The following is a 22,426-nucleotide window of genomic DNA, read 5'->3' on the forward strand; positions in this document are numbered from 1 at the left end:
CTGAGGTGTGGTCGAGTGGCTTTGATAAGGCCTGTATCACCTCGTAGAAGAGAGTACAGCTTTTCCACAGTACCTCCAAAAGAGTCCGGCTGCTTACTTGTGTGGTTACTCCAGCCTTGGCTTCCCCTCACCTGCAGTATTTCTGCTGCTTTTATGCACTTCACAGATTGTTTTATTTCTCCCCCCTGCACCCCTCCCCATCCCTCAGAGACCAGCAGTGCCAGGAGCCTTCGGCCCTTTGCACGGATCCGACCCCGCCAAACTGTATGGCTCTCCGCGAGTGCCCGAGCCCCATCCCGGAGACCCGGTCCAGCAGCACCAGCACTTTGCCATGCAGGTAAGCCCCTCCTGCCAAAGGAGTGCAGCACCCCAGGCGCTGCAGGTGCCGTGGCTGTCGCTGAGACTCCCCCTCTCTCTCCTCAGCCGGCCGTGGGACTGAGCGAGCACCGCGGGCACCGGCTGGGCACTCCGGAGAAGCAGGCGTGCGCAGCGCCTGCCCACGCGGCCGGGCTGGGCCCCCGGCTGGGCTCCCTGCAGCTGGGGCGCGTGGGCGGCCCCCCGCCCGACGCCATCTACCCACCGGCTCAGTTCCAGCAGGCCTTCCTCCCACCGCAGCACAACGGGCCCCCGGTGAAGCCGCCGGAGGGCTCGGAGGTGCCCCCAGGACACATGTACCGGCCCTACAAGTACCTGAACCGCGCACACCCAGCCCTATGGAATGGCAGCCACGGCCCCGCTGGCCAGGCTGCCGTGGGGCCGGAGGAGAAGGCGCCCATGGGGCCGGGACCCTCGCTCCAGCCCCGGGTCCTGGGGCATATGATGGACCCCCGGGCCATGAGGCCGCCGCTGCCTCCCAGCCAGTGGAGCGAGCAATCAAATTTCCTACCTCACGGGGTGCCTCCCTCAGGGTACATGCGACCGCCCGGCAAAGCCGCCAATCAGAGGATGCCGCAGCCGCCGGCCGCTCTCTTTGGGGGACCACCGCAGGTTCAAAGAGGGTGCCAGGGCGGGGACTCCATGCTGGACAGCCCGGAGATGATCGCCATGCAGCAGCTGTCCTCCCGCGTGTGCCCGCCGGGTGTGCCTTACCACCCTCGCCAGCCGCCCCCGCCGCACCTCCCCGGGCCCTTTCCCCAGCTGGCTCACGCCGCCTCCGCCGGCGGCCAGCCCCCAAAACCCATGGGAAATGGGAGCTTACAGGATCCAACTGGCCAGACCATGGACATGGACAGCAACCAAGGTAACACCCTGAGTGCCCTCTGGTAGCACTTGACCTTCCCTGCCTGCATCTGTTGCCTCCGCTGCTCAGAAAATAATTCAAATCCTGATTAAATATTTGGGGCGGAACAGAGTTTGTACACATAGTTTCATTATTTTTTTTAATCTAAGTTGGAATACATTTGCTACTCAGGGCATTGCTTAGATATTTCTAGGATTGTTTTGTTTCACTGAAGCCTGCCAGAGGTCCCCTCTGTCCCAGCTTTACCTGAAAGTTATCAGTGTGCCACGAGGTGCAAATGCAAAGCAGTCTGTAATGTTTCTAGAGCTCACCTGGAGTTAATATAAAAATTTGATCTGCAGAGAGTTAGGTAAGGAGAGGGTATGTTTTGTGAATAAATGCCTTAAATATACTCCTTTGAGTGTGTGTAAGTATAGCTTCTCCTCCGAAATGCACATCTGCCTTATGAGCTCTCAACATCTTAAAATCTTCACACACCAGGGCTGCCCAAAAGCTCCTGAGCAGATGTATCAGTCCAGGTGGGATGGCAACATGTCATGCATGCCCTTACCAATCTCTTTCTGATTGAATTTCATTTGTTCTATCTGGTAAACTACAGATAATAAAAAGAAAAGAAAAGAACCTTAAAAATAAAACCTAATGTAGAGATCAAAAAATTCAGAGATCAAAAAAATTTTTCTTCATTAATTCTAGCTGGTAAACTAGAGATCAAAACCCTTGTATCTTTTATCAATCCCTTGTGTGCCTTGCACTAAGAGGAAACTCTTTCATTGTGTGGCATTGCTTAAAAGTTATCATCATAATTTAGCTTGCTGGATATAGAACAGAGACAGGGGAGAATGCTGAGTGATTCCAGGACAGAGCAGTCTCATCTCCAAACCACAGTTGGTTAAAATATGGTTGTGATCAGCTCTGCGGTATCTCAAGGCAAGGTGGTGCTTCTGCCCAAGCTGGATGCAAAGAGGGTTTGTGGAGGGTGGGCTTAAATTTGATGTTAAGAAGAAATTCTTTACTGTGAGGGTGGCGAGACACTGACACAGATTGCTCAGAGGAGCTGTGGATGCCCCATCCCTGGATGTGTTTTAAGACCAGGATGAAGAGGACTTTGAACAATCTATCTGTTCTAGTGGAAGGCGTCTGTCTCCATGGCAAGTGGGGTTGGAACTACATGACCTTTAAGGTCCCTTCCAACCCAAACTATTGTATAATTCTGTTATACTGGAAGGGATAAGGCAGCCTGAAATTAAGCTGCCAGTACACCAACACCTTATGTCCCTGTCATGTGGACCCCAACTCTGCCTCTCCTTTAGGCAGCCTCTGCACACCTCTATGTCAGAGCAAACACGTGTGCCACGTAATTCCAGGGGGTCTGTGACTTAGCAGTGGCCTGCAAACTGCAGCTGAGATCAGGGATCTGGGGCGGGAGCGCGGCACTACAGCCTGTGCCATCTTTCAGAGAGAGACGCAACCTCATGAGCAGTTTTTAAAAGAGCACTTCTAAAAGAAGCAGCTCTTAAAGCTCACCCAAATTTGCGAAAATTAGACATATGTTTGGCTTTCTTCCCTCTCTTTCAGTGGACACACTGGCAGGCATGGACGAGAAGGCTCAGTGCATCAGCATTCCCGACGGGGCCTACGCCAAACTCCTACCTCATCCCAAGCCCCCGCTGCCCATGGAGTGCACGAGGCGCGCCTTGCCCCAGGATGGGGAGGGAGATGACCCCAGTGTGAAGGGCGACCTGAAGGCAGGGCAGGGCAAAGGCACGTGGTCAGCAGAGAGCGGCTACGCCGGTGACCCAGGCTGCACGAGGGACCTGGTGCCCACCTCCGAAAGACGGGTTCCCCTGCCTCAGAATGGGGCAGCGGGTGAGGGGCCGGCAAGCGGCCCCGAGGGGAAGGGGCTGGCCACCAGCCTGCTGGAGAAGCCCCTCTGTGGTGGGGGAAAGGCTCTGCCCGAAGGAGCCGTGCCTTGCATGGGACAGGGCACCGGCCTCCCTGGCGTGGATGCCACCTCCATGGGGGCCACGCCCAACCAGTTTCATCCTCTCTACATGTCCAGTCTGGAATACCCGAATTCGGCCGGGCGGTACCACATCAACCCAGGCCTGCAGGGGTTCAGCCCTGTGATGGGGGGGAAGCCACCTCCTCCTGCCTCCCATCCCCAGCATTTTCCCCCGCGGGGTTTCCAGCCAAGCAGCGCCCACCCCGGCGTCTTCCCACGTTATCGGCCACCCCAGGGAATGCCGTATCCTTACCAGCCGCAGCCCCAACCCTCCTACCACCACTACCAGCGACCGCCCTACTACGGCTGCCCGCAGGGCTACTCGGACTGGCAGAGACCTCTCCACCCCCAGGCCAGCCCCAGCGGGCACCCCAGTGCCCACCCATCCCAGGCCAGACCCCCTTTCCCAGAGCGGGGCTCCGCCGGCCTGCCGGGCTGCGAGGCGCTGAGCGCCGCCCTGGTCTCTCCCAGCCGCGTGGACATAGCAAGTGCCAAAGAGGTTTCTCCGAGCGATGGGCAGGAGATGGGGCCTGAAGATGAGAAGTCCGAGGAGTCCCAGGAAAGACCCGAGAGTCCCAAAGAGTTTCTTGATTTGGACAACCACAATGCAGCCGCTAAGAGGCAGAGCGCAGTGGCAGCAGGGCAGTTCCTCTATGGAGCCCCCCCGCCACACCTGGGTGCGGGGATGGGATTCGGCCCCTCGGCTTTCCCTCCCCACGGGGTGATGCTACAGACTGGCTCTCCTTACGGATCCCGGCATCCAGCCAGCCACTTCCAGCCCAGGACGTATGGATCACCCATGAATGCTCACCTGTCTCATCATCCAGCCTCCAGCCAGGCCAATGGCCTCTCTCAGGAGGGCCCCTTGTACCGCTGCCAAGAGGAGAACGTGGGTCACTTTCAGGCCTTGCTGATGGATCAGAGAGGCAGTGGAGGTGGCATGGGGGGGCCACCCCAGGACTTATATAGACCCTCGGGGTAAGATTGTGTTTTCTGCAAGAAGGCAAGGTGGGAGGGGGGTGATGCCTGGGTGGCCATCACTGTTGGATGCCCTTGAAGGGGTATGGCTTCAAGTCACAGGAGATGGCAAGTCAAGTTGAAAGGCTAAGAGGTGGTTCTTGGACTCTCGGAGTAAGAGTGCTAAGATGGAGAGAGAGTCTCATTGCATCTCCTTAAAGCAAGGAGCACTTGCTGTCATGGAGAACCTGTTAGCCTGCTTCATCCATCCCCACACCAGTGCTGAGTTTCCCCCTACAGTGTTTTGCTAATGCATCATGCAGGGTTGAGCATCTCTTAATCACACGGACTCTTGCCATTTTCTTTGTAAATGTTTTATTTAACCTTGTTTGTAGTGGGGCAGAGTCACTGACTAAAGTGGAAGTTTGCCTCTTGTTATGAACATCCTTAATATTGTCCTCTTTTTCCCTCCTCTTACTTTGGCCCATCTCTCTATGTCTAATTTCCATCACAGAAAGTTACTTCTCACTGAGACCGCATATCACATTTTATTCCCAAGTGGAAAATACTACTACTCCAACAATTCCCTGTTCAGTTTTCATGAATGTGCCTCAATTATTACTGTTTTGTCATAATCACAGCATCAAGTCCTTCCTTCTTCTAGTAATCAGGGAACTTGGCTTAAAGCTAAGCCGCTGGGGGAATGGCATGGGTTGAGGGCTGTGTTCTGGGGGGGAAGCCAGACAGAATATACAAGACAAATGCTTGTATGCTAATGTTGTATGTATGCCTTCAGTGAAGTAGTTTTAACCAAGTGTGGGGATTTACTCCTGACATTCATGTGCTAAAACTCTCTCCATTCAACCTGACTCCAGAATGCAAATGCATCAGGCTCAAGTTCCTTTCCCGAAGATGCCTACAACAACCATGGCCCGGGAAGATTTAACGTCACAAAAACCATCAGCGTTGCCTCTGGATCAAGTAAGGGCTGCTAGAGAGAGCAGAGCTGAAGTACACGTCTTTCTCCTCCCAGTGGTTAAAAGGATTGAGGTGTTTGATGAGGGTGGGAAGAACTGGAGGAAGCTGTGAAATTGGGCAGATCACTAGTGTTAGCTTTGAACTGGTTGCATGCAATCACGAGTTTATTCCTTTTTGAAGCTGCCAGATAAAGCCTCCAACTCTTGTTCTTCCTCTTCCAGAGCTAGTCCAAGGAAGGACAGACTTCATGAAGATGAAAGCCACACGTGATTTGGATAACGGAGAGGAGGGGCAGGTCTTGCTCCCAGCCTCCCCTCGCCCGAGCAGCATGGAGCTTCCCGGGTCTGTGGAACACAGTGCTGTGACGGATTTTGTGCGGGAAACCCGCAGTGGTGCTGGGCCCAGCCCGCCGAGCAGCTGGCTTGCCATCGCAGGGCACCCCAAATTAGTGGCTTTCCGTGACCGGAGACTGCGTCTCATTCAGGGTTTGAGGGATTTTTCGGGTGGGGAGGGCGGGGGTGGGGGTGGAAACTTTCATTGACTGCTAAACTCAGGTATATTTTTCAGGGTGGAAGAGGACGATGATGGAATTTTACTTGTAGTATTAACGTGTGTGTTTTGGAGCTGGATCCAGTTTACAGAATTTAACCTGTTGCCTTTCTAAATAAATTTCTGTTGTTGGTGAATGTATTGTACATAATGGGGGAGGGGGTGGGCCCGGCTTGTAGTGGGCTTAGCACTGGAGGAATCGTTAACTGTTTACAATCATAACACACTGAAATCTTTCAGGATAAGGGTGAGGATTTCGGGGGAGTGGGGAGAGGTGAGGCAATGTGTGATGGATGATTTGCTGTCCTCTGCAACCAAGACACGACCCCATGGCTGGTTGACTTAATAGCTGGAATTGCTCAGGAGCATAACATGTCCTCCTCTTTTTCTTGTCTTCTTCCTCCTTCCCCTCTCACCTCCACCCCTCTTGATGCAGGGCCTGAGTGCACTTCCAACTCCTGTCATCATGGGGGAACAAGGAAACCAGGACCAGGAATTGAAACCAGGGCAGGACACCCATGGCATTGTCGCTTCTGCTAGTATAGTACCCTTCTCCCTGCCTTTCTGATAGAAGAAATGTGTGCTCTAGAAAACAGAAAATCGCATAACTGGTCCCCTTAAAACATTTTGGTGAAACCAGTGCAGTTGCAGGTGGAGCAGCACCTATGCAGTAGCACAAATTTTGTGCAAATCTGTACTGCCGTGCTGCCTGAGAAGAGGAGACGAGTCCCCACCTCTTTCTCTGATCCTTGGCTAAATTCACTTCTTTGCAGCAGTGAATTAGAAAGTTCCACAGGCTTCCTAAGCACTCTTGCTGAGGAGGAAGAGCAAGAGGCTGCCCTGGGGGATTGTGGGGTCACTACAATGTGGGCCATTTGTTGGATTTGGCATTTGTGATTTGCAGGTGAATTGGAAAGCACTCAAGCACTCATTCAGAGTTAGATGTTGAGGTCGATTGGCTCAGAGGCTGAGGGACAAAAGGGCTGCATGCTAGAGTTGAGTTGGTTTAATTTGTTGTCAAGCAACAGGTCCTGCAGGGCCAGTGGCAACTTCCATGAGTATAGTGACAGTACTGCACCAGCAAAAGCCCTCTGTGCCAGTGCAAGTGAGTTCCATAGGATTTTCATCTGCATTTATTCACATCTTAAAGCTAACAAGCAGTTTATTCTTTGGGAAGCTGGAGTAAAATAAGGGAGTTGTTAAGTTATGAGGCTGGGCAGCAAGAGCTGCTGGGAGCGTAGCTCTTGTGAGCAGCTGCTGGTTGCACTGGGAGAGGACAGTGGTTAAAAAGAGGATCTGCAAAGGAGTAGGACAGAGTATGGCAGCAGGAGAAGGACAGAGCAGCATGCCCCTCCAGTCTGTGCTACCAGCTAGAGGAGGGATACTGTCTCCAGTTTCTGGAGAATCTTTCTGTCTGCTTTCTTGTTTTGGATGGTGCTATCACACATATCTTTTAGCTGGATTGAACCAGGATGCATGATTGTACTGCCTTTGTCCTGCTGTGTAAAGCTGGCAGAACTGTTCATGTAAATGGTAGGTAGCATCTGACTGAGCCATTGCTGCCTCTGTCCTAAGCTTTTTGGAGGATCAAAAAGTCTAAATTATGAGAAATATACTTTCCTGAAATAGCTGGGAAAAGGAAGGACTGTTAGTGCCCAATGAGCCTCACTTCTCTGTTGCTACAGTACTTTTGCCTCTGATGAGCTGTGTAGGGCCAAGGCATTTTCCAAGCCTAACGGGTTAAAATTCCTCGTGTGATTGCACAAGTGTGCTTCCAAATGCAGTTCTTACCCACTGCTGCAGCCAGCCTATGAGCTGCAGCAGCAGGCTGCTTAGGCCAGGCAGTTGTCTGGGATATCTGTCAATGTACTGTGAATAACTTCCAATATCTATCTACAGATGCCATTACATTAGGAAAGGGAAGGTGGGTTTTTTTTGCTGTGGTTTTGGCATTTGTATTCATCTGTCAGGGAGCAATTGTGACTGATGGATTGATCTGAACTGGAAGAGATGATCCTGAAGGTTGACCTTTGACTGAGAAATGGGTAACTGCTTTCCCCAGCCAAGAACATTATGTTATGTCTCTTCCAAATCTGTACCAAAGCTGGCTCATCAGCTGGCAGTGGTTTTCAGAGGTGCCCCATCTGCTCCAAAAGGCAGGCCTGGATCCTTCACTGAACAGAGTCACAGAAGGAGTAGTAGATATTAATAAAAAATTGTGCAAGTATAACTTTTCTTTAAGACAACAAACCTGAGACACAGTTGCTTCTCCTTGTAAAATAGTCTTTACTTCACTGTAGATATAAAAATGATTGGAAATAACATTTAAAAACAGAGAAACTGAAAAATATAACTTGTAACAAAGCATTGAAAACTCTGGAAATGTGAATGTAGATTCTGCAAAGAAGCCCTGCCATACTTCAGCCTGTCTTCTGTATCACAGCCAGCTGAATATTTGAATGGGCCTCTCATTCAACCCATTGTGAACGCTGTGGAACAGGAGGTTTTTAGATGCTATAAAAACTCTCTAAGCAAGCTGAAACACACTTCAGCTGGACCTGGCATGGAACAAACATGGTTCTAGTGGTCATGGCCTTTGGATGAGGACAAAGCCTCAGACAAAACAGGAGAAATCTAAGGATGGCAGGAATTGCTTGTGGTCTGTCTGGAGAGGGTAGTAAAGTGTTAGACAGTGATAGATACCCTCACCTGACATGAGGTAAATCTGGGAGAAGGGTTTAGCTTGCAGGTGTGGAAGACAAAAACAAGTAGTGAAGCTGACTCCTTTGGAGGGTTTCTAGGTAAATGGCTTTTGATGTAGTCAGTAATTTTTATTAAAATGGCTAACAAGCTGCTGTTGTGAGGACAGATGGTTTCTGTTAGAAAAGTACTTATAAAGAATACAGGGAACTGTGGCTGGGCGTTCCTTAGGACAGGACACACTGAGGTGGAGAGATGCTGGTGGAATCTTAGATCAGAGTTTCCAGACTTTCAAATGCTTTATTCATAAGTGAGGGTTGGGGGTTTTTCTTTCCCTCCTACAACATCTAAGGATCCCCTGAAAATCAGAGCCTAATTTCACTAGGTACAATCTGAGCAAATCTCTGCAAACTGATTCCCCTCAGAGGACACAGCCCTGGGAGAGGATTGCTGGGCTGGAATACCCGTGCAAATATAAAGAGGAACAGATAATGTGAATTCTATTATTTCCAAATCATGCTGCTTTGTAGATATTGTGGAAGATAGGTTTGAGGGATTTAGAAGAGTAGCATCACAGCTGTTATTGTGCAGAGTGGTGTTTTGTGCCACGATTTGGCTTGCAGTGCAGGAGAAGTGTGGCTGCACTTTAAAATAACATGGCTTTTGAGTGCCATACTTGTGCCACTATCTTAAACTTTTAACACAATACAGAGAAACTCCAGTGCATTCCCTAGCATTGTTGTAGTACAGTATATTACCAGGTGGTCCTTTTTCAGAAAGCATCCTGGACTAGTGAGTGTGCAAAATTTCCTGTAGCTATTACTTTTCCCATCTGGAGGATGTGTTTTGCTATAATTACAGATTTTGTGTAAAGTGAGATTATATAATACATAGAACAATTATGAAATTGACCCTCATCAAGCAGGACAAAAATTTCCTATGTTCTCAGAAGAGCTTTGTATGCTACTCTACCTTTTTAGCCTCTTGCTCTCCCTGCCACTTCCTCCTTTCTAAGTGGTGTGTGGTGTTCCCAAGCGTCCTAGATGTCAAGTTGCTTTTGCAAATGCTTTTGTATAAAACTCCCCTGAGACTCTGAATCTTTTGGCATCTTAGGTGATACAAGCCCTGGCAATTCAACTGGAAAGGGAATCACTGAGGCTTCACTGTGACTTTTAGCAAACTTAGGAGAAGTTTGCAGTCTATAAATTCCATGGTGTGACCCACCAAGCCACTCTGTAGCAATCCAAGGCACCAGTCTGCAATGAAGAGGACAAAAGAGGAAAGTAAATTTGAAGCTTCAAGGCCCAACTGGTTTGATTTGTGACTTTGAGGTACATGGAGACACTTTTCTTGGAAGCTTCTGGTTCTTTCTTGTCTGCCAAATGCCTTTCCCATGCAGACTTTCTGGAGCAAATCGCCTGTGTATATTTTTGTAAGTGTGGTTTCTCAGGGTCTTGGAGAGCTATCAGCTTTATGATGTCTTATCTGCAAGCAAGTCACAGAGGCTGTCTTTTATTCTGCTGACTGAGGCAGCTCCCCTGCAGGTTCTCACCCCAACACTTCTCCATTTAAAATGAAAATATAATTAGAAAACAGCCCTTCTTTATTTTCTTCACTGATCCCTGTCAGGCTTTTGTCCATCTCTCTGTTCAAACAGGGTGGTTTCTTTGTTCTTGATGGCTTTGTTCTGCTTTCCTTTTCTGAAAAGACTGTGTTACTGTATGCTCTGTGGAATTTCAGAGAAGGTGCTGAAATGAGTGACAGGGAAGTGTCATGGTGGCTTGGAGAAGACCAGCGGTGGAATCTGTGATGGTGTAGTTGGTCCTGGTTCCCCTTGCTGCAGAGCAGCCATGCAACTGGGTCTGCACTTAATGAGAGCAACCCCTTAAAAAGTTTTTATTATGGTGCACCAGTGGAGGAATGGAGGAGTTTGCTCTTGCAGAATTCCTGTTTCGCTGTAAGGCGGGTGCTGATGTTTGCAGAGCAGTTGTGTGAGTGCCAGGTCCTTCCTGCAGGGCCAGGACTGGGATAGCAGGCTGTGCAAGGAAGGCTGCAGCTGCAGCCCCTGTGAGCTTTAAGAGCATCTCAAAGGTTTCCCTCGCAGCCTCTCCCTTCTGTACCTGTTTAACATGGATGGGGGTGAGCACGCTGCGAAGGAGAACTCTTTTAACCAGCACATAATGAACTGTGCCTTCTGGCCTCCCACTCTGAAAAAGAGCAGGGGAGGGACCCATTTCCAGCTGTCTCCCAACGGGAGCTCCTGGGGACAACCATGGCAAGGCTCAGTCCACCCCTAGGCAGGGAAATTCAGGACAGGGTTTAATGGATTTGGAACTAGACAATAACATCCAAGCATACCTTTGAGGAGAGCTGCGTTGTGCCCTTCCCTTTTTGGTCACTGTCTCACCTTGGCTGACATGCAGGATTTGAGAGACCGTGGAGTGTTTTGTAGATCTAACACTGTTGGTCTTGCATTGACCAAGGGCTTTTTTCCTTCATTTGCAGCCATGCCCTAGATTTCTTTTGGCAAAGATCTTCCTCTTTTTGTTACGTGGATATCAAAGTGAACAGCACATCCAGGAGAGAGCTACGTCCACCAGGGAAAGAGGAGACAAAGGATTAATTAGGACTGAGGCTTAATTGGGATTTTTACCAACTCTAGCAAGTCCCTCTGTCCTTTGCCCCTTTTATTTGGAAACACTTGGCTCACTTAGCATAAGGGCAGTAAGTGGAATATCTTCTGAATACAAACTGACTGAACTGACCGTGTGAGCACAATTCCCTTGTGAACAAAGTCAGACAAGAGAGCCCCTGGGGGCTCCTCTGGGCATCAAATGAGTAGGAGGCCTGCAGACACCTGGTGCACTCAAACATTGAAACATGGCAGGGGAGCAATCTTCCTTTCCAAAGCCAGCCAGGCAGCTACAGGAGCCCAGGCCTTAACTCTTAGTCTGGAAAGTCATCCTCTGGTTCTCTTCCCCTCTCCTTGCTTCTCAGCTTTCAAACCTCTTTTCCTCTGCTGGCTTCAGTGCAGTCAGTGGCTGTCAAGTACAGGGATGAAAGCTCACTGTCCACACGAGCACAAGGGCACAGGTGCCAGCTGCCTTCTCTGCACACACATAGACAGCAGGCGGGGAGGGCACATTTCCTCTCCTCATGAAATTAGGGTGTCTTCAGTGGCTCATGAGTGTTCTCTCGTGTGCCTCGAGGGTTTGCCATCCAGGCACAGAGGTGTCTGTCCATCTGCTAGTACAAGGATTTGCTCCTGGTCCCTATGCAGGGCTCCCACACATGATCCTGGCATGTCTACCTCCAAGAGGGTTTAGGTTAAAAATGCCTGTGCATATACTGTGTACAGTTGTGAAAACTCCTGTGTCCTCCTTGATGGATCGATTAACACTGCTGCCTGATCCTTTTCTGAGTAATAATAACATGCAGCAATGCAACTTACACCTTCCTTTACTGTTTTAGGGCTAAGGCTATGGAACATTCTGTGGGGCTATTCACAGTCTCAGTGGGAAGCAAGGTGCTTTCTGTGGCCCTACATTGCATCATGCCATGTTCCTGCTTTCCAGAGGCTAGTGGGTTGATTAAGGTAACTATGAGAGAGCTGGTTGCTGCTTCTGTGTTTGGGAAGGGAGCAGTTGGGTAAAGTTGAGCCTCATCCATCCATCCATCCATCCATCCGTCCGTCCGTCCGTCCATCCATCCATCCATCCAGCACATGGAAGAAGGGTGGGTGGACCACTGATATAATGTCTCTGAGGGAGGAGAGGGACTCACTGCTGCTTCACTTGGCATTGCTGGGAAGGGAGTGGGGGAGCCTGTGCCACTACATCCATTCATTTTTCTGAAGCTGGGTAATGTTGCGGTTGTTTTTGTATTATTGTAAGTTTGTAAAGAATGTAATCTGTCTGACGGGGGCACAAGGAGAAAACGGGGGCCTTTCTCTTTTTGGGTGAGGCTGTTCTTATGTTGCTGTGCTTTTTGTTGTTGGGCAGGGAGGGGTCTAGTGGCCATGGGGGCAAAAGCCTGGCCCTTATCAATGGCTTGCAGCTGTCCCAGGGTGACAGGAGGGTGAACTGAGGCTGCTGCAGAGACTTCCCACACCAAGCTGTGAAAATGCCTCTCCCTGTGTCCCTCAGTGGGGGAAATCTGACCTCTGCAGTGGGGGTCTGCACTGGCATGTTTTGCTGGGTGTGCTGGGATGTAACACTCGAGGGCTGGGCTTGCTTGTCCTCAGCTCAATTGGAAACCAGGCTGAACAGCTGCTCATGCTGTTTGGGAAAGGTTGGACTGGATGGGCTCAGTTTGTCTGCTCAAGGAGTTCATGCTGGACCTGCTCATCCCAGCACATCTGTCCCCAGCAGGGCCTCAGGGGCTGCACCTCTCCATCACCTGCAGCCCAGGAGTTTCCGCCTCCCTCCCCATCCTGTAGAGCACAGTGTCAGGGATCCTCTTCTCTCTCCTGCTGCTGCAAAGTTGTGTGAACTTTCCTGGTCAATACTGGAAAGGGGAATGCTATTTATTTTTATATTGTGTATATTTTGTCTTGGTCTGCTGATTACCTTTGTTCCTCAAGAGCGACAGTTACCTCAATAGTTAGTTTAATACTGTGTGTTGGGTAATTTTTTTAAAGAACTTTTTTAAAATCTTGATCCTTGGAGGTCTGTAGATTTTATTTCCATATGAATTGGTTATTTTGTATAAAGTACATTCTTAAAATAGCAATCACCCTTGCTGTATGTGTGTTTTCTTGTCTCCTGGATGGTCTCCCTCTTCCTTTACAAGGGGAAGCGGATGGGGGTGGGAGGATAACACAGAGGGCTTTTTTTTTCAGAGAGACAAAGCCCTGGACTGCAGTCAGACACCGTTGTACCACTTGTAATCCATTTACAAGAGAGCACCTGGAAAGCTAATGGGGATCATTTCCTGTTCAGGAGAACAGCTGTCTACCTATGAACAACCCAGCTGTGGAAATGAGATGGTGTCACTTCTTTCCCCCCAGAGTCCCTGATGGGCTGTGGGTTTTCCTGCAGCCCAGGTGTGCCAGGAAGCCTGCCTCTCTCCCCAGAACACACCGTGACTTTGGGACACAGGTAGTCTGTGCCCCCACACCCATGTCAAACCTCTCTGTCCTGAATTGAGCCCATGGACTGATGCTGCTAAGGAGGAGCTGATGTAACCTCTGTGACCCCAACTTTGTGCTAGTTAATGATGGTCCTTAGGGGCTGCTAGAGGAATGGAAAGCCTTTGGAGCCCATGTGTGGTGGTCCAAATGAATATTGGGCCCAGAAGGGCACTTGCTGTTTGCTGTTTATTCAATCTCCCCTGTGAGATGAGGCAGGGGTTGCAGGTGTTCAAAGACAGCTTAGCTCTTTCTCAGCAGGTATCAGCACCACAGCCAGGCACTGGCCATACTGTTCCATGCTGGAAGGTGCCTGCTGTAGGTGCATAGAGGCAGCTTGCTCTTGGCCATTGCACAGTTGCTCCCTGAATAAATAACTTGCTCAGTTCTGCTGATTCGGCAGCTTTACATCAGGACAAAGTTAAGGTGATTTTCCTTAAAAGCTGGTGCCAGCAAACAGAGTCAGGTGGGGATGCACAGCAGAAGGATGGAGGCACAAAGGCTCCCAGGTGCATGCTGCAAGCAAGCCTTTTCCTTCTCCTCAGCTCCATCCAGTGAAATCTCCCTCTGTTTCCTCCAGGGCTGGTAACAGATGCTCATACCTCCTGCCAAAACAGCCCTGCAGCGTAGCCTGCTTGCTCCATGGGCTCCATCTGCCCCTCCTGTGGGATTCTCACTAGGGCTGGGGCCGCTCCCAAGCTGAGCACGCTCTCCTGGCTCTCAGCACCAGAGCTGCCTCTGCAAAGAGATGCCCAAGAAACATTTTTTCATGGTGTAGGACTCCAAACTCGCTGGCCAAGCCAGGGACCAGCATCTTTTCTGGCCAAAGAAGCTCACAGGAGCACATGTAGGCAACTTCCCATCCTGGGCCTTTGGGGGAGCCTGAGATGTGACCTGCTGCACCCTGACATCTTGAGTACCCCAAACCCACCAGCTGGGTGCCAGAGTTGCCCATGCTGTCCAGGGCAGGCAGATGAAGTCAAACATCCCAGCAGGGTTTTTTCCCCAGCATAGCTGCAGCTTCAGGCTCTGCAAAGGCTTCTGAGGACCTTGGCTCCTTGTCCCTGGGGAGGATGAAGGGCTGCTCTTTGTCATGTATCCCCCCTTCCCCTCTCCCCTCCACAGGGGCCAGAGTTTGGGGAGACAAGAGCAAGCTGTCCAATTTAGGAAGGGGAGAAATTTGGTCTCCCTATCAGTCCCAGGAAGTGTTTGGGTCAGAGGGGATTGGCACAGGGAGATTTTTAATCCTGGGGCTAAGCCAGTGGAGTCGGCACTAATTGGAACCAGTCCTGGGGAAGGGGCAGATGGAGAGTTGCTCCTTTTAGAGCTGCCTTGCAGCCTAGGCAAAGACAAAGCTTATCTGTGCTATAGGAAATGCCTTGTCCTGATCTTGACAAGATGCTATCACGAGTGTAACAGGCCACGTGTCAAACCAAGCCACGTGTCCCTTTATTTTTTTCTATCTTTCTTTCTACTGCTATCCACAATTCTTGATTCTTCTCCTCTTTCCTTTCCTCCATGGGCTGGCAAAGCTACTCCCACCCCCTTGTACAAAAGGAGCTTTTCTGAGCTCTTCAGCTGAGGCTTTAAACTCTCTCTCTAGCCTGAGTTCTCCTTGAGAATAGGAATGCTTCCCAAATAGCTTTTTTCCCCCAAAAAAAGTCATTTAAAAAAAACTCCCTTGTTCATGTAGGCTTGAACTGGGGATGGATTTGATGAATCAGTTTCAACAGGGACCAGTTGAGTACTCAGTTTGGGTGTGGAAATAAATGGCAGCCACTCACTCCCATGATTGGGCAGACTCTGAGGAAAGCCTTGATTTCAGGCAGGCTTTGCTACAGCTGGAGGATGATGCAGCTGTAATGGGGCTAAATGCAGCATTTTGAAAATTACTAATGGTGAAGGAAGAACCAGAACATCTTTGGCATAATCTGTGGGTTTTTTGGTTTTTTTTTGGGTTTGTGTTTTTGTTTTTTTTAAGGGGAGGGTGTTGGTTGGTTTTGTGTATTTCTCAAAAAAATAAAGCATAGCATCTTGAAGGTAAAGTTCCCATTTTGAATTTTCTCGTTAGTAACCACACTTTACTGTGGGAGAGACTACCTCGCAGAAAGACAGGACTAGGACATTTGGGATAGCTCAGGAAGACTCAGTTTTAGGCTAAAACAAATTCTTTCTAATTGGAGAAATGTTCACTTATAGGTTATTAGAAAAAATAAATGCACTCATAAGTTAAAATTTTTGATTTTTTTTTTTTTTCCACATTGAGATGTAAAATGCAACTTCTCCAAAGAGACTGCCAGGATGGAGGGATCATAAAAAGTTCACCCCCTTGTCACAAATGCTCCCGTTCTTCCGGGGCGGTGGGCAAAACTTGTTAGCAATTTCCTCAGGCCATGACCTTTGTTTTGACCATGGCAGAGGAGGATTGCAATCCATCAAAGCCTGGCCTGGCCTGGCCTGGCCTGGGGAGAGGGCTGAGCAGAGAAGGGGGAGCTTTTACAAGGGGCAGGGGGCACAAGGACACAGCTTTGCCCCCCAGGTTTGGTGAGGAGGCATTGGGGGATGCCTCGTTGCTGGCTCGGCTTCAAACTCCAACTTCCCAATGTGGCATCCAGTGAGGGAAACTTCACTGTGTGGGCCACAAGAGAAATTTGAGAGTTTGCTTTCATTTTCTTTCTCAAAAGGGATACTGGATTACAATTTAATGCATCAGTAGAGAGGGGAAAGATATCCTGCAGAGCTTGTGCCCAGAGCCCTGCAGACCAGCTGGCTACCTCAGCACCTAATTCCAGCAGGACTTTGGGCAAAATGGGAGATGCCAGTAGATTTATAACCTTCCAAGTCCCAGCCCCTATTGATCCCTGGCTTTTCCAGGCTGCATGGGTTTTTGGAAGATCCCATAGGACTGTGTTTTGTTAGGAAAATTAGCAATAAACTAGAACTCCCCCCTGGGAAATGGCTGGCTCCCACAGACACCTGCCTCTCCACTCAAGTTCCCAGGGGGGCAATGCATCCCTGGAGCATCCCTGGTGCTCCCCTGCACCCTGGTGTCCCCTTTGAAGACATACCTGCATATGAAACAAATCTCCCCTGAGGAAATGCAGCCTGTGCATACCAGTCTGCTCTGCTTTCCTTGGCTGCCTGCCCCTGCCTCTCTCCCTCTGATCTTCGCTTCCCTAGGGAAATGCACAGATTCCCTTGGGAAGGTCCTCTGTCAGTTATCCCCCTGATGAGGCCCTTGGAGAGCACTTAGGTTTTGGGGTCAGCAGGGAGGGTCTCAATGTTTCACGTGTCCCCTTTGTAACACCAAGCATGGCTTTGTAACACCCAGACGTTCCTTTCCAGCCCAATCACTTGCATGACAACCAGGGTAGTTTTTCCCTAAAAAGCAGCTGTGTGCTCACTTCCAGGCACAGCAGAGCGTGATATGGAGAAATGCCCTGTTTCTTTCCTTATTTGATGAGGATCTAGTGAGCCTCGGAGAAGAACAGAAGGGAAAGAACTTTTTACACCTCAAACTGAGAACCTTAGGCTGTGTGAGGTAGCTCCTTGGACCGGGAGGTGCTTGAGTCCCCCAGAAAGTCTGGAGAAGGCAAACCAGACCTCTCTGTAGGAATGATCCTCTGCTCCCATGTCAACTGTTGCTATGCTTGATAGCCTGTGTGCCTGAATGCCCACACCACTCCCCTCTGCATCTGTATTTTGTTTGCTTGACTCATACCATACCCAAACCTCTGGCTGTCTCTGTGCACAGCAGTCAGCAGTGCTGTGGTTTGATGTCTGTGACATCCCCCTACACCACGATCAGTTGTACACTGGGTGTTGACCCCAGCCTGTTGGCATTGAGCATCTGCCACCACCAAAACACTAAACACAGCCTCCTTGTCATCCTGTGTCCCATGCCCGACTCAGAGGCCATGTCATCTTCTCTGGGCTCAGAGCACCCATTCTCAGGCCTCACTGAAATGAAAGCCCCAAAGGCTGCTCTCCTTTGCCCAGGTCCTGCTCTGCTGCTCTCCCTGCAGCCCAGACACCCCTCCACGCCGTGGCCGCAGCTCCACGTGGCTCAGAGAGATTTGAGGGGCTACAGCCGGGCACCAAGTGCTTGCCCCGGGCACTGGCGGGCGTGGGAACGGCGAGGAGCCACCCTGCCTTTCCAGCAGGGCTGATGCAGCCTGGGTGCTTTGAAGGAGAGGGGCCGTGGAGCCTGGGAACCAGCACCAGGCTTTGGGTGTGCATCCCCCTCTCCCAGGCACGCACGGCTCTGGGCCTGCCCCACAGGCGGATGGATGCCCACGGACCAGATGTTCTGGGAGATCAAAGTGGCTGCTCCTGCATCCTCCCTCCACGTGTGTGCGCACACCCCCTGTGCCTCCCAAGAGACTCCTAATGCTCTCTATCTTCTCTCCAAGATATTTTCCTTCCCTTCCTTTGTTTGCTTTCCAAACCCCCACTTCTTCTTTGGCGCTCCCAGCAGGGGAAGGTACCCTTTGCTCCCACTAACCACATCCAGCAGCAGAGGGGGAGCCAGGAATGCCTCACGGGTTTTCCGCCCTGCTTCCCTGCCTCTGGCACTTGGTGCTGCTTGGGTGGGAGGCATGGGGTCTGTCACCCAGGGGTGCTTTGCAGCACCCCTGAACCTCCTACCCACGAAGGCTGGGAGGAGCTGAGGGGTGTCACAGCTTCCCATAGAGACCAGGAAGCCCCCTGAAGATGTCTGCCTTTGCCCTCTGCAAATTCCTGCAGCCCTCTCATCCCCTCATAGTCCTGGGGGAGTTTCTCAGCCTCTGCTGAAGTCCTGACACCCCTGTGGATGCACTGGCTGTGATACAACACCTCTAGCTCAGGGGTCACTACTATTCACCAGCATGAAAAGCCTTTTTGCTACATCAGAGGTCTCCAAAGTGAGGTGCGTGCAGAAGAAAACCCTGCTGGGGTGCAGGAGAAGAACACAGTTTGCACTATTAATAAATAAAAAGTGTTTATTTCATATTTCTATAATACTTTTAAAAATTATAGTTTTGTTATGCTTTATAATATAATTAGTACAGTAGTACCTGCATATAATTTATAAATCAATGTACTTATTTGGGGCATATGCCCCTAGTATGTTTTTCACTTTTACCAATATGGGTGTACAGCCAAAAGGGCTGTCTAAAATTACCAGCCAAAGGGTTAAAATCAAAGCCTGAATGCCAGAAATCCACTCAGCAGCATGGACACCTCTTTATGGAGATAAAGTAGCCAAGCTTTGGTGAGCTCCAAGTTTTTGCTCCAAGGGATTGCCTCTCTCCTCTTTTTCCCCCTAGCACAACACATCCAGAGACCTTCCAGTCACTACATGTAGCTGGTGCTCCATGAAAAAGGGAAACACAGGATGAAAAATGAATGGCTAGTACAGAGCAATAAAACCATTCAGATGCAGGGAGATATGGTAGCAATGTATTAAATGGGGAACAGAAAAAAAAGCCAGATGGTTGATCCAATTTGCTTTACAACTCCACATGACTTCACAAAGAGGTCACTTGGTGAAACTGAAAGGCAAATGCTTCAACTTGGATGAAAGCAAACAGCTCATGCTTGCCAACGTAACAGGGAGGAGATAAGGAATGTCCTGCTGCAAAATGGCATTGACAGAACTGGAGAAGGAACATTTTAAAAGGTTTTTAATAGGTTATCACCTTTAGCCTGCATTGCAGCTGTAGCCACTGTTATGCTGGAATTAACACTTCAAATGCCAGGATTTTAGAGCATCAGTGATGAACTGCTCATGCTCTACGTCAAGAGCACACAGAACAGCAGCACTTCCTGCCACATGGAGGTGGGATGTGGATGTCTTCAGTGTTAAAATTCTCATATGCCCATTCCTTAAGTCCAGCAACTCAGCAGTCCTGTCCCACAGAGCCCACCGATGGTGGCAATGACACCTGGCAAGTCACCCAGGCAGCAGGTGAAAGGAGCCTCCCAGTTTCTGGTGTCCCAGCCCTGGCTAGTGATGCTAGCCAAACACTTCAAAGTGTTTGGAGCTGAGAGCAGAAGCATGGAACAACTGTTCTGTGCTTGAACTGCATTATTTTTTGTGCATTATAATAATTTAATTGTTTAGACATTATTAATTTTTTTTGTGCTGCCACCCAAACACTGCTTTGGGATTAACTTCTGGTGTATTGCTGCTGGAAGTGATGCTCCCCTCTCCTTCTGCAGCCCTCTGAGGAGAAGCACCAGCCTTTCTCCAGATGTTCCAAAAAGGTTTTGTCTGTAACCACCTGAGTAAAAGTGGCCTTTGCTGGGAAAAGGAGTCGCACTGGCACTGCAGGCAATGGTGCCAAGCAAGGAAGGTAGACACTGTGCACTGATGAACAAAGTTTTGCAAAAGATAACTGCTCCTCTCAATAGCAGGAATGCTTCAATGTGTCCCTCTCTCCCTTACTTGTGCTCAGTTCTCCAGCTAAGACAGCTGTTCCCTTCTCCTGTCCACTTCCAGCCACGTGTCAAGGTTCTGCCTCTGTATTTGGGACCCTGCAGCCATGGAGGAGAGCTGAACAGCCCCAAGGCTTGCACTGGGGTCCGGTTTGTGCAGCCAGGGGCTGGCTGGGAAAAGGAGCTGATCTGCAAATCCTTGGACACAGGAAGGAAAAACAGCCTCTAACAATGCTGAGGGGGACTATCCTTGATAGTTCCTTTGCAGTCTTTCCCAACAGATGAGCCTTGAACCACCTAAAATAACGTGGTAGCCTTGATTTCCACAGCTTTTGATTTCCAGCATGTAACAAGGGCTGGGAAATGACATTTTTGGCACATCATCAGCATGATTTTAACCCGAGAATGCTCCTGTACAGATGTTTTTCTTGCTTTCTCTAAAGCAAAGCCAAAGAAACAGTATGGGATGCTCTGAATGAGATGCCTAGGAAGACAGATTTGGGGTTTCCCAGCCAGCTCTGCTTTGGCTGAGAGCAGCAGGAACATCCCAGCCCCGGAAGGGCCTTCTTGTCACGGCCTGTTCCCTGCAAACATGTTTGAGAGGCAGGATGGGGTCCCCACCTGCCTCTCTGAGCTGCCTGTATCAAACAGCACACCCAGCCAAACCACGCTGAAGTCTGTCTGGGCTCTTGCTTAGGGCTAAACACCTTTTGCCAAGTTGCTTTATATATGCACTATCAAGCCTCTGCTCCCCAGAGTAACAGCTCAGAGTTCACTTAACTAAAGAAAATTTTTTGCTTTGAATTTTCCCCTGGGGTGGTTCACTTTTTATTCCAAATTTTTCTGTTCCTCCTTCACTGCACTTTATTTGGAAATGGGTCATTTTCTTTTAACCTCCCCTGCTATTTCAGGAACAGGCACAGGAGGTGGCCCCAGCCTGGCTGGTCTGTGTGTGCTATTTGGCTGTGTAAGGTATGAGCTTACACTTTCCTGTTTTCCAGAAGATGCATATTCTGCTTGCTAACATCAGCAGGCCAGGACAGGGGCATGCAGCAAGCAAGGTACCATCTTTCTGCCAGCTTTCTGAGCATTTTCTTCCAGGCTTTCTCTCGACACTTGCATGCACTTTCAGGGAACATTCATACAGCCTGATCTCCCTGATTAATGTTAATATGTCTAGGTGTGAAAACTACCTTCTAAAATGGGGTTTTGATTCAGATGTGCAGGACTATTTCAAGTCTTTTGGTGACCACTTCAGTGTCAAGCCTGCTCTTAAATTTTCCACTGCCAACTCTGCAGATCAAATGCAATATAATCCATTTCCCTAACTCCTTTTCCATTAGGCTGAACCATCTCACTGTTAATCTGCAGTGCTTGCCCCTCCCATCACAACTTCACATTTTTTCCTGATTTAATGCCTCCTTTGTTCCCTGTATTTGTCCAGTTTCTTAATATACAGATCTGGCTTAGGGCTTGTTTACTGTGCCCAACTGGAACATTATGCATGCTTATATAAAGATGAATAGACATCAGCATTCTCACTGATTTGCCCTGGGTCATCAGGCTACTTTCAGCAGTACAGTTCAACTTACAAAACCGTGATGCAAAGATGCTCCAGAAGGAACTCCGAATTTGTCCTGAAGTGATGCTTTTGTTTCACATTTGACTTGCAAAAATCTGTGTACAAAGACTGAAGGAAGTTTGGATGAAGACATAACAGGGTTGCTATCTACACTAGGTACACCTGGATGGGATACCCCATTTTCCTCTGCATCTCTAGAAGACTTGGTAACAGTTCCTCTTACCTGGAATAAAGGACCAGGATGTTCCAGATAATGCCTCAGTCAGCTTGGGGGGAGCTATAGGGGGTACAAACCCCCTACTCCTGGACTTCAGCTGTGAGGTACATAAATCTCAGACCCTTTCTTAATGACCTGCTTTGAATCACTGCTGTCATTGACCAAAAATGAACACATTCTGGAAGACATCAATTTTTTGAATCCAAGTACAAGAAGTTTGTTCCTCTTTCCTGAGAAGAAAAATACAAAACTAACAGAGAAAAGTAAAAGGTAAATAATTCCAACATCTTCCAGTGTGAGAACCACAGTCAAACACTTATCTAGTTATTATTTTGCTTTTCAAAAGTATGTAAGACCTGGATTTGTGAAGGTCTTGCTACCTGCATGAAAGAAACAGACCATCAGATCCTGTACAAACAGTCTAATTTGTCAAAGACAACCAGATAGCAGATATCTGCAGATAGCTTACTGATGAGCTGGATGAAACCATCAGAAAGGACCAAAACACTTCTGCTTCAAGGAGTACTCTTTGAATCAACAACACAGCCAAGCATGCACATGCAAAGGCTTATCCTTCACTACATGTGTGTCATAACACCAGAGCCCAGTGCTTAGTCTGGAAGCTGGATCAGCAACTGTTGCAAAGATAAAAG

The 22,426-nt window shown here is 49.3% G+C and overlaps 1 protein-coding gene across 4 annotated transcripts in view; it reads left to right on the forward strand.

Annotated features, from left to right (window-relative positions):
- The window catches only part of CECR2 (CECR2 histone acetyl-lysine reader), a 99,562-nt gene extending 86,405 nt beyond the window's left edge, over window positions 1-13,157 (forward strand). For 3 of the 4 annotated variants that reach the window (XM_085570010.1, XM_085570007.1, XM_085570008.1), the window contains 4 exons: window positions 209-337; window positions 424-1,240; window positions 2,816-4,220; window positions 5,075-13,157. In XM_085570010.1, coding sequence (XP_085426136.1) covers window positions 209-337; window positions 424-1,240; window positions 2,816-4,220; window positions 5,075-5,288 — 2,565 coding nt within the window. In that variant the 3' untranslated portion in view covers window positions 5,289-13,157. The remainder of the gene's footprint in view (window positions 1-208; window positions 338-423; window positions 1,241-2,815; window positions 4,221-5,074) is intronic. The other variant, XM_085570009.1, reaches the window with a different exon arrangement.
- Window positions 13,158-22,426: the final 9,269 nt, after the last annotated feature.

The sequence above is a fragment of the Lonchura striata genome, chromosome 1A (assembly GCF_050655825.1).
Source record: "Lonchura striata isolate lonStrDom1 chromosome 1A, ASM5065582v1, whole genome shotgun sequence".
In the NCBI taxonomy this organism is placed as follows: domain Eukaryota; kingdom Metazoa; phylum Chordata; class Aves; order Passeriformes; family Estrildidae; genus Lonchura; species Lonchura striata.